The 12,247-nt window shown below is 43.1% G+C and overlaps 1 protein-coding gene across 1 annotated transcript; it reads right to left on the bottom strand.

The window, feature by feature from the left end:
* LOC144595526 (homeobox protein CDX-1-like) lies at nt 1-11,840 on the bottom strand. Its single transcript, XM_078403047.1, has 3 exons — nt 11,414-11,840; nt 3,331-3,476; nt 1-195 (listed from the first exon to the last, which is right to left on the bottom strand). Exons 1-3 carry the CDS (start codon nt 11,838-11,840, stop codon nt 1-3), a joined length of 768 nt encoding a protein of 255 aa, XP_078259173.1.
* Nucleotides 11,841-12,247: the final 407 nt, after the last annotated feature.

The raw sequence follows: 12,247 nt of genomic DNA, 5'->3' as shown, positions 1-12,247 counted from the left end.
TCACTGGGAGATGGTGCCCGGTAAAACCGCGCTACCGGCAGACCCCAACACACCGCCGTTGCCCACCGACAGGGAACCGGCTGCCCCGGGGGGAACCGGGCTCAACTGAGCCGACGCCTGCTGAGATTGCTGTTGTAACTTCTTCTTTGTCAGCTTTCGCTCCTTAGCCCTTCTGTTTTGAAACCAGATCTTGACCTGAAGTGACGGAAAATAAACAGATTTAATACGGTAGCACCACAAATCCAATTTCAATTCGATGTTGAAAGGATCGCATAAAGATTGCGTAAGGATTGCATAAAACAAAGGGTTGGAGCGACTCAATGGTTCAAGCATTATCTGGGGGGACTCGGTCTAAAGAAGGGTCCCTAGAAAAAAAGTCCTCCACCGATGCCGACCAGTTCCTCCAGTACTGCGTTTTGCTCAATATTCCAGTTTCTTGTGACTCTATTAAAAGGATCCCAGCCCGATCGGCGTCACATAGATCACTGAGCATCGTAGGAGCAGGCCCTTCAGCCCACAATGTCTTTGCCGAACGTGATGACAAGACCAACTCAAGAGTCGTAGAGTGATAGAGTCGTAGAGTGATAGAGTCGTAGAGTCAGTGAGCCATGGGGTCACAGCACAGAAATAGACCCTTCAGTCCAACTTGCCCACGCCGACCAACATGCCCCATCTACACTAGTCCCACCTACCTGCATTTGGCCCATTTCCCGCTAAACCTATCCTATCCATGTAACAATCTAAATGCTTCTTAAACGTAATGATATTACCTCCCTCCTTGGGCAGGTCGTCCCATAGTTCCACCATCCTTCGTGCAAAAAAGATACACCACAAGTTTCGATTAAATCTCCCCCCCCCCCCCCTTACCTTAAACCTGGTTCTCGATTACCCTACTCCGGGCAAAAGACTGCGCGTTTACTCGATCTGTTCCTCTCATAATTTTATACACCTCTCTCAGATTACCCCTGACCCCACTGAGCTCCAAGGAATAAAACCGTTGACCTGATCTATTCCCTTTAGGATTAACTCTTGGTCGGGACGACTCTGAAGAAGGGTCCAAACCCCACACTTCACCTATCCTTGTTTTCAGAGAAGCTGCCTCACTCGCTGAGTTACTCCAGCACTTCTATGTCTTATTTAGACGAACTCTTATCTGCCTGCACAAAATCCATATCCTTCCATTAACTGCCTAACCGAAAGTCTCTACCTGCCACGGATTACACAACAAATTGAGATTGTACAAACTGAAAGTACCATAGTTGCAAACAATTTAACAATTGGGGTGCGTTGCTGTACACCTGTAATGATTATTTTACAGTTGTTTTCTTTAAGAACGTGAGTAACAACCCAAACAAAATAATTCAGTTAAAATTTGAGCGATGGGGGAATCTTTCAAGAAAGCTGCCTCTAGCCGCTAGTTGCTTGGTTTTTAACTCCTCGGGCTCCGGTGGAGTTGTCAGGAAATCACACAATTACCATCGATAGCAATGACACAAATAGTGGTGGGTGAAACTCGATTGCAATGACACAAATAGTGATGGGTGAATGGAACGAACTGCCAGAGGAGGTAGTTGAGGCAGGTACCATTGCAACATTTAAGAAACATTTGGACAGGCACATGGATGGGATATATTTAGAGGGAATGTGTACGGAGGAACTGCAGATGCTGGTTTAAACCGAAGACAGACACAGAAAGCTGGAGTAAGTCGGCGGCGCAGGCAGCATCTCTGGAGAAGAATAAGTAACGTTTCTGGTCGGGATTGTTGTTTTGAGTCTGAAGAAGGGTCTTGACATAGTCTTTTCTCCAGAGATGCTGCATTACCCACTGCGTTACTCCAGCTTTTGTGTCTGTCTTATGTTTGGAGGGAGGTGGCCCAAAGGCAGGAAGGTGGGATTAGATGGGGCATACATAGATACATAGAAAATAGGTGCAGGTGTAGGCCATTCAGTCGATGCAACCAGTACTGCCATTCAATGTGATCATGGCTCCTGCCTTCTCCCCATATCCCTTGATTCCGCTAGCCCTAAGAGCTCTAACTCTCTTTTGAATGCATCCAGTGAATCCGCCTCCACTACCTTCTGAGGCAGAGAATTCCACAAATTTACAACTCTCTCGTGTCTATAAATTCGGGTTGGAAATGATTGGGAAGTGACTTATTCCAGTCACTCTCTTGGTATGTCGTTTTTAAATCAACAAACAAACTTTATTCGTAATAAATATATATATACAAAATAAAGTGCAAAAACTCTTAATACATTCTTGGTGTCTGTGCATTTAAAAATATTGCTGGCATGATACTCTGTAGTGGTAGCACCTGTCTTTACACATAAGTCTGGACTCCAAACATCACCTATCCGTATTCTCCAGGGGGGCTGCTGGTCAGGCTGAGTTACTCCATTTTGTTTCTCTTTTATTGTCTCTCATCTGGCGCTCTAAGGTGATATCACTTCCCTTGTTTGCTGCATGTGTCGCCAGCCAGCTAACACTCATCTCTTACTTAGAAAGATGTCCGCCAGGAAATGTTGCCCACTGGCCAATTCCAGACTGCAGGAGTACATGCTGAGGAATGCATTGAAGCTTGGTGCAGCTAATACCAAGGCTCTGTGGGAGAGGACCACAGTCTGGGACCCTCCTCCGCTGAACATTGAGGGGTGGGGTTCGGTGGGGACACCCCTCAAATAAGGGAAGGGATATCATCCCAGGGGGGGCACATGAGTGGCAAGGGTGCCTGGTATAAGGATAGTTTGTGAACACCTACCAAACATAACACCAAGAAACATGTATAAGGAGGAACTGCAGGTGCTGGTTTAGACCGATGATAGACTGGAGTAGCACAATGGGTCAGGCAGCACCTTTGGCCAAAAGAAAATAGGTGACGTTTGGGGTCGAGACCCTTCTTCAGAGTCAGGGGAGAGGGAAACGAGAGGTCTGAAAATGTTGAAAATAAATCAGAGCCCACACCAATGACCAAGGAAAGGTGGAGCCCACAATGGTCCATTGTTGGCTGCAGAAAAAGTGACAACAAATGGATACCAACAGTGAAACTAGCAGGCCAACTAGGGTGGGGGAATGTATAGATGCCGAGAATGTCAGAAGAGTTTTGCCACTGTTCTTGTTTTGTATATATTTTTATTCTGAAAATGTTTATTTATGGAAAAAGACTCAGCTGGTCAGGCAGCATATCTGGAGGACACAGGTAGGCGATGTTTCGGGACAAAATGTCATCTATCCAGGTCCTCCAGAGATGCTGCCTGTCCCGCTGAGTTACTCCAATTCCTTGTGACCTCGCCAGTCAACTGGAGGTGCGTGCACTTTGCCCTGTTACCCACCTGTCTCTCGGAAAGCCCCAGATTTGCAGCCAGCTCAGCTTTCCGCCGAATGGTGATGTAGCGGCTGTAGTGAAACTCTTTCTCCAGTTCCAGCCTCTGGTGATCTGTGTAAACCACTCGGTATTTGTCCTTTGTTCTTGTTTTATCTGTAACAGAACAAGTGAGAGCGCATAAAATATAATGACAACGAATTGCCTCATTGTGATCTGCATTCTCTCTGATTCCTTAGCTGAACCTTTGGAAGATGCAAGTTGGTAATCATTGTTATTTGGGGATAGACACAAAATGCTGGAGCAACTCAGCGGGTTAGGCAGCATCTTTGGGTGGCAGAGTGGCATAGCGATAGAATTGCTGCTATACTGCGCAAGAGACCTGGGTTTGATCCTGAGTATGGGTTCTGTCTGTATGTTAGTTGGTGTGGGCAAGTTGTGCCTGAATAGCCATTCGGAATGGTATTTATTAGAAATTCAGTATATCTCAGTATATCTCAAGGAGATATTTGGAAGATACTCATTAATTTCCACTGACATATTTAACCGTGCTGACCAGCAATCCCTGTACACGAGCACGATCCTACACACTTGGGACTCTTTCTGTGCATACATATATATATATATATATATAAAACTAAAACTCTGGAGTAAAGGAATGTCCTTTTCTTTTCCCCTATTCCTTTTCTCAAAAGATGCTGTCTGATCTTCTGAGTTATTCTAGCACTTTGTGTCTATCTTCAGTGTAAACCAGCATCTGCAGTTTCTTCCGACACAAGTTATTTCTGGGAGTTAAGCTTCACATAAAAATGTTAATGAAAGTTGAGCATTTCACTTTCTCGTCTTGACATGTGGCCCAATGTTTAAGAACATGAAACATTGAACAGTACAACATAGCGACAGGCACTTCGGACATTCCGTGCTCAAGGAACCAATTTAAATTAATCTCGTCTGCCTGTACATGATCCACATCCCTCCATGTCCTGCATATTCATGGTTCTATCCAACAGCCTCTTAAATACACTGTGATACCTGCCTCCACCAGCACTCCCGGCAGTGCATTCCAAGCACCCTTCACCCTCTGTAAAAACCTCTCTAAGCTTTGCCCCTCTCAACTTAAAATGATGCCCCCTATTCTTTTTGGTATTTCCATCTTGGGAAAATGGTTCTAGCTGTCTACCCTTTTCTATGCCTCTCGAAATTTTATATACTTCTAATCAGGTCAAGTCAAGTCAAGTTTATTTGTCACATACACATACACGATGTGCAGTGAAATGAAAGTGCCTGCGGATTGTGCAACAACAAAAAAATTACAATTACAGCATATAAATTAAAATTAATACAGAAAAGAAAATTTAGTCCCTGGAGTTATAATAGTTAACAGTCCTGATGGCCTGTGGGAAGAAACCGTCTCATCCTCTCCGTTTTTACAGCATGACAGCGGAGGAGTTTGCCTGACCGTGGCAGCTGGAACAGTCCGTTGCTGGGGTGGCAGGGGTTCCTCATAATCTTGCTTGCTCTTGATCTGCACCTCCTGATGTATAGGTCCTGCAGGGGGGTGAGTTTAGTTCCCATGGTGCGTTCTCCCGAACGCACTACTCTTTGCAGGGCCTTCCTGTCCTGGGCAGAGCTGTTCCCAAACCAAACTGTAATGTTGCCGGACAGGATGCTCTCTACAGCCCCAGAGTAGAAGCATTGAATTTCTCTGAATTTCCTCAGCTGTCTAAGGTGGTAAAGGCGCTGCCTTGCCTTACCCACCAGTGCGGCAATGTGTGTTGTCCATGTCAGATCCTCTTTGATGTGGACTCCGTCTCCCAGGTATTTAAAGCTGCTCACCCTATCCACAGTAGACCCATTTATTTCCAATGGCGTGTACGTCCTTGGACGTTGAGCCCTTCGAAAGTCCACAATCAGCTCCTTAGTTTTTTTGACATTCAAGAGGAGGCTGTTGTCCGACACCAGAGTTTGTCCAATCTCGGTTTTTGAAAGTAAATGTTGTTGCTAGGAATATTTCCTGTTTGTGACATTAGCGCAGAACAAGGCGAGATGAACCTAAGTTCACATAAACATGCTGGCGATGTTTGTTTCTCCACAACGACCTCGCGTAAAAACATTGATTTGGAGGACTTAAAACCACGAAAGATCTTTTTTTTTTTAAATTAGGAAATAAGATTAATCGATAAAATGAGCTCAGATGGTTAACCGAGGCTGAAAAATACAGGAAACGCCCCATCTAACCTACAGAGCGTTGTAAAACGATAGGACAACGGGAAAAATATATCTTAAAAGCGTGTCTGGATTTATTATGTAACTTATTATTGCATTTCCTAATGCTTCCCCGCGCTCAGTGTACTGTTCACCCTCTCCAATTAATCCCCTGGGTGTCGTATTTCTTCTGGTATTTTCATCTTATTTCTACATTTTGGGCTCTGTGAGCAAATGGGGTTTCGAAAACTTCCCAATTTATTTAACTTCGCAGTATCTAACGCCTCGTTTTCTGAAAGACCTGAAGGTGTTTCACAATTTAAACACAGACATTTCGGGCCGTTTAGGCGCAGCGGTAAACTAAACTAAAAAAACTAAACTCGAACTTTGCGCTAATCGCCAATAAGTGCGTCCTAACGCCAAGATATACCGGACAAGTTTAACATGGCAACCTTTTACAAGTCAAGGGGGCGAAAAATGGACGGGAGAGGGCGAAAATCGAATTAAAAAGATTGTAGTTTCCAAGATGATATTGGAAAGAAATTGATCAAAATCTCAATCGCTCCGAGGCTTTCAAGATATTTTAAGTAATTTAATTCTCGAATTATTATAATCTTAATCTTAGCAATGAAGCAGCATCCTTACAATAATAGCTGGAACGGTTTGTGTGAATTGATTATGACTATTCAGAGAGAAATATCGATCCTCTGTTTTCTTGTGTGTGGATAATTTAGGTCAAATATTGGTCAGGTGAATGTTACACCGAGAGTTAATCGGAACAACTGACTTAAAACAGCTGCTGCTAAAACCAGTGTCAGGAGATGCCAGTAAAATGTTTTAAAATGGTTTGGGCAAAAAGTTAAGATAGACGCAAAGTGCTGGAGTAACTCGGCGGATCAGACAGCACAAGCACAGCACAGCACCACTGGAGAAAAATAATAGGTGACGTTTTGGGTCGGAACCTTTCTTCAGAAGTTTCTACCTTAGGGCAAAAATTAGTTTGGACACATTTCGAAAACCTTTTAATGAGAAACTCGAACTTGTGGGCGGCACAGTGGCGCAGCGGTAGAGTTGCTGCTGCCTTCCAGCTCAAGAGACCCGAATTGGATCCTGACTATGGGTGCTGTCTGCACGGAGATTGTACGTTCTCCATGTGACTGCGTGGGTTTGCTCCGGTTTCCTCCCACGCCCAAAGACGTATAGACTTGTAGGTTAATTGGCTTCGGTAAAATAGTAAATTATCCCCAGCGCTAGTAGGATCATGCTAGCGCTGGTCGGCACGACTCGGTGAGTTTCCACGCTGTGCCTCTAAACGAAACTAAATGCATCATAACAATTAAAAAAATAAGTGAAAACTATTGGGAAACTCGGTGCCATTCCTGACATCTCTCTTATGTACCACAAACTCTTGTGCGATGTAACGTTTCTTGGATTCTTGGTTTCTACATTCAGCTAGGTTTACAATTAAAAGCTTAAAAATCCATAATCGATGCAATCGGTGAGGTTGCTATAAAAAATTGAAAGACACTTGGACTGGGACATGGATATTAAAGATTTAGAGGGGTACTGGGGTCAAATGCGGGCAAATGGTACTAGCTTGGACGAGTTGGGTCGAAGGGCCTGTTTCCGTGCAGTATGACTCCATGATTGTCCATGACTCTATCAAGTCGAATTTAATAACCTAATATATTTATATGTGCCCCGGACATTTTTAATGCTCCCTATCGAAAGAAAAACTTCCCTTCCCCTGTGCTCAGATGCTGAACGCCGGCGGGATGACTTTGTTCAGGTAATTCGCTGCAAACCCCAACAAAAGCGCCCCGCGGAGAAACAAGCTTCATCCAGGGGAAATGTATACAGCTGTTTAAAGGCGAACACGGCCCGAACAATGCGCGACAAGGGGATCTTATCAAAGAGTTTTTTTTTTCAGTGGTGCATTCTGTTTAAATTGCCACTTACGAACAAATGGCGGCTGAATCTTTCATCACGAACCTCGGCGCATTTACATTTAAAACCCTCATTCCTAAAGACAGAAGAATGCTGAAGAATTTCAATGGGAAATGCTTCAAAGATGAAGGTTGGCTGTTGGAGCCAGGACGCATACGGACATTTTTTGGAAGGAAAAGAAAATGATCTGACAAATGTACGTTAAAAAAACACATTAATCACCGAAAACACACGGCTTATCTTGCGCAGCAAGAAATACACATATAATCCCCGGGCGCTGAATAGAAAGGTCAACGAACCCATTGAGAACGGGATCAGATTTTTGATTGTAATTTTTCTGTGAGTCCGTCCAAAACGCAATTTTGAATAAACTTGATAAAGAAGAGGAAATGCAGGAACGCGTTTTAAAACCGCGTTCTTTCGAAGTAAATGATCAGTACTTATTTGGGGGTACAAAATGCCCCCTTTTTCGACCACTATTGCCCTCTTATAAGGGGAATTTCTTGGTAAATTAATACAAAACATTAGCAATTCAAACTATTTGCAGTTTTAAGATTTCAGGAGCGTTCTGAGTTCATTTTCTGTCATTGCTTTGAATTTAAAGCAGAGATGCACTTAAAAAGTAACTTTCCCAAGAATACATTCAGCCAAGATTTCACATCAATGTTTTCTTTTGCATCTCATTGACACGTACGTGTGTCACGGATGACACTTCGTTAGTTGGAGCAAGTAATATTTATTGTTCCCGTGATGGCCTGGGAACCGAGTGAAAAGAAAGAAGATACGATGAATGGGATCATGCAGAAATGTCAGAATTCTTTATTTGCTGCGAAATCGCCACCCTTTTCCGGAGGACGGGCGGAACAATGGAATAGGGCTTCGGGAATAAAGGTGTATATAAAAGCGCATCATGTTAAAAGGTCGTGACACATAACAGATTGACGATCAGACTATCTAGGGGGAATGTATTAATTTACCAAGAAATTCTACTTTTAAATGGGCAATAGTGGTGGAAAAAGAAGCTTTATTTCTTAACCCGAAATAAGCATTAATGATTTAGCGTACGTGTAATTTCCAAAGAACGGTGTTGAAAAATGGTTTTGTTTTGTTTATTTTGTGTTATCCATGAGGACAGTATTGTGATTACCAGCCTGCTATGCTGCTATTGGTAAGAATTCAATTGTCGGTACATTTGACAATCAAACAATCATGCCTCTTGATGCAAGACTTCAAGTCCAATTTACTTACAACCATGACCCACCACCAATGTGCGATGCTCAACTTACAGTTTTTGTTTTGTATATTTTTTAGTTTATTGTTGGAAATAAAATACTTTACTTTCATAAGGATAGTTTATGAACACTATCGAAAATATAACTAATGAATATATGTATAGACGTTGAGAATGTCGGAAGTTTTTTGCACTGTGCTTTGTTTTTATAATGTTTTTATTAATCTGAATAAAGTTTATTTTTAGAAGAAATGCTTCACATTTTAGGTTAGCCTTTCACCCACAGCAAGGGGTGTAATTGAAAAGCTTATTTATTATCTTTAACTTCGACCAAAAGAAGTCTGAAGAATTGCAAACTGATTCTATGTCAAAGAGGTAAGGTTTCATTCGCAGCCGTCCGCAATAGTAAGACATTGTGAATAGTGTGACATGTAAATGGTGCTTCAAGTCTTATTTTTTTTCTTTAATTATAGCCGAGGTATTCTTGATCATAATAACTCTAAAGAAACGTGCAGATTTGCGAATTTTAGCTCATCGTCAATGTAGATGACAAAACACAAAGTGCTGGAAGAACTCAGCGGGTTGGGCATCTTCTGGGGAGGGAATGGATAGACGACATTTCGGATTGGGATCCTTCTTCAGAAGACCCGAAACGTCGCCTCTCTATTCCCTCTACACATGCTGCCTCGACCCGCTGAGTTCCTCCTGCACCTTGTGTTTTGCTCAAAATTCCAATTCCTTGTGACTCCTTTAAAAGAGTCCCGGCACAGTCGAGATCACATAAAACTACACTTGAGCGGGTTGCTGTAGATGTTAAACAGTCGAGATAATGTAATTGAGGCATACGGCGTAAAAACAGGCCCTTCGGTCCAACTTGTCCACACCGACCAACATGTACCGTCCACACTAGTCCCCATCTGCTTGCGTTTGGCACATATCCTTCTAAACCTATCCATGTGCCTATCTAAATGTTTCTTGAATGTTGCGATTGCACCTGGCTCAACTACGTCCTCCAGCATCTGGTTCCATACATCCACCACCCTTTGTGTAAAGAGGTCACCCCTCAGGTTCCTATCTGTCCCCCCTCACCTTCAACCTGTGGTTCTCGATGTGTAGAAAAACAGACCGAAAGAGATAATCGTGCTCCTCGCACTGACGTGGGGCTAGCTGGCGCTGGTCACAGGCAGTGAAGGATGGAGAATAGTTCAGTCTGAGGAACATTTTCAATTGCGGACAATTCCGGGTAGCGGGGAGATGAGATGGAAGGCGGTCTACGATACAGTAGGCAAGTGGCAAACTAGTTTTCAGGTTGGCTATGTATAAAGGAATACACTGTTTAGTGCTTCAAAAATAGCGGGTATTAACTAATAAACGTATTTGCTTAATGACTCAGAAACAATTGTCAGTCGACACTGTTCAGTGATTTATATGGTCGAAAATTGGTTATAAAATCTTCGAATGTCGATAACAGGGTTTGGAATTATTGCAATTAAAGTACGTCTCCTCAATTCAAGAGGCTTATCGTGATACTAATGAATAAATTAAGGTGGGGAAAAAGCAAAAGAAATGGCCCGACACAAACTGCGTTCCAATTTATTGTCATTCATTTATACATTAATTATGATGTTATTGGGTTGTCTCATGGCGATATTGTTCACGGGAAGATACCAACCAATAAACAGTGCTCGCCTCGCATTACCAGCCAGGCACCGAAATAGTCCCTTAGAGAGCGATTTAAAAAGCATTCTGACATGGCCTGACCTCCTCATTTACCATTGTTTAAGCAGCTTTTTCTGACAGACTGACAAAACATTAAAAAAATAAATGGATAATTAATACATATATTAGGTTGTCCACATTACTTCAGAGCTTAAGACTTTGCAATGTCGACGGGTGTCCGGTTAAAAAGAGCAATACATTCTTGATAACTTTTAACAGGGAACAGATTATTAATTTTTGCCGTCATTAAAACAAAAGTTATGGTATCCTTTCGGAGTTAAACCTCAACATGAATAATATCTATTTGCTTGGATTTTGACAAAGAGGAACCCAGATATATAAAGTGCTGGTGAAATCAAAGGTGCCAAATTCCTCGGAGTTATATTTGGTTGAAGAGGGTTACATGGGCGACAATGTAGCACTTTATTTTTTAAAGTTTCCCCTTCTTCTGCATGAGTCAAGAATTAATATAGTCAAGAGGGTTTTATTGTCATATGTCCCGAAACGGAACAGGGAAATTCTTACTCGCAGCAGCAGAACAGACAGAGAATAACTTGATGTCCATCTTTTATAAAATAAAAGAAAGGCACAAAATGTTGCAGTAACTCAACGGGACAAGCAGCATTTCTGGAGAGAAAGAATGGTTGACGTTTCGGGTCGAGACCCTTCTTCGGGCTAGTCAGGGAAAAAGGAAATTAAAAATAGAGTGGCATAGGGTGGAAATACCAGGATTATCCGGGAGAAAACATTCCCCTTTTGTCCCTCTGTGTTCGGGCTTCGGTTCTATAGATAATTCACCACGGTTGCAAACTCGACCCCGGGGCACGGGAATCTTTATCAAAGAAATACAATTGGAAGCATTTGACTCACGCAACGGTCAGAGTAGAGGTGAGAAAGCGATTTCCATAGTTATGTGAAATTGGAGTCGTGGGAGCAATTTCTCTATCATGTTCTGCTTTGGAGTGTTAAAGAGGGCCAAAGACAATCTTACCTGTAGCGGACAGCTGCTGGTTTGGTTTCCTCATCCATTGGTAAGGGTTGCGCCTTTGGCTATTGGGGGAATGCTGTTCCAATAGATTATTACTTAGAGGCTGTATCACGCCAGATGTCGGGTTCTGGACGGAGTTATAATCTGCAGGGTTGTAAGACAGAGATCCCGGCGAAGTGTTGATGCCATGGACAGTGCTCGTGGGCGCCGCGTACGCACTCCAGTCGTCGCGGGGTGGCCCGTAAGGGGAAGGCCAGGATCCTGAAGACTGAGTGTGATTGTCCAGGTTTACGCCGGGTACATGATAGCCAGCATAATCCGTGTATTGTGGCGTGTTGACGAAGTTCTGAGCGCCCAAGTTAATGCCAGAATGCCTCACGGAGCCTGGGTACATGCTGATGTCTTTATCCAGTAGATAGCTCACGTACATGTTGGCGGCGGGGCGCAATCGGCATGCTGTTCCGGAGAAATCCAGATTACTGTCGTTTCAAGATTTTCTTTTCCCTGGTTTGCTAGTGCGTTTCCAAAGGCGATCAGGGCGATTCGCTCGCGTCTCACATGATTAACGAGTGTTTACAAGCTTCTATTAGTAAAGGCGAACTAAAGGCAGGTGACGTCAACTAATTTGTGCAGCCGAAGATTTGCATTTAAAAAGATAAGAAGACAGGAGCGCCAGGATCAAGAGCTACATATTCAACCGAGTATTGTTCCAAACGCTTCCTCCTTCCACTTCAATCTTCCGCACTTTAACCACCCTCATTCGCTGCCCACAGTAAAAATAATTCGGAAGACTTTTTTTGTGAAAAAAAATCAGTTTGGGAACGTTTAACTGGTTTT

Source organism: Rhinoraja longicauda, chromosome 7 (genome assembly GCF_053455715.1).
Source record: "Rhinoraja longicauda isolate Sanriku21f chromosome 7, sRhiLon1.1, whole genome shotgun sequence".
NCBI lineage: Eukaryota > Metazoa > Chordata > Chondrichthyes > Rajiformes > Arhynchobatidae > Rhinoraja > Rhinoraja longicauda.
This window is presented reverse-complemented; position numbering and strand designations above follow the sequence as displayed.

Bases quoted from the DNA above. Each gene is read 5' to 3' on its own strand.
- LOC144595526 (XM_078403047.1), bottom strand. From the start codon at position 11,840: ATGTACGTGAGCTATCTACTGGATAAAGACATCAGCATGTACCCAGGC. The intron at 3,477-11,413 runs GTAAGATTGTCT...GTTCTGTTACAG, and splicing joins CCAGCAGCTGTCCGCTACAG to ATAAAACAAGAACAAAGGAC. The intron at 196-3,330 runs GTGGGTAACAGG...CCGTCACTTCAG, and splicing joins TGGGGCTTTCCGAGAGACAG to GTCAAGATCTGGTTTCAAAA.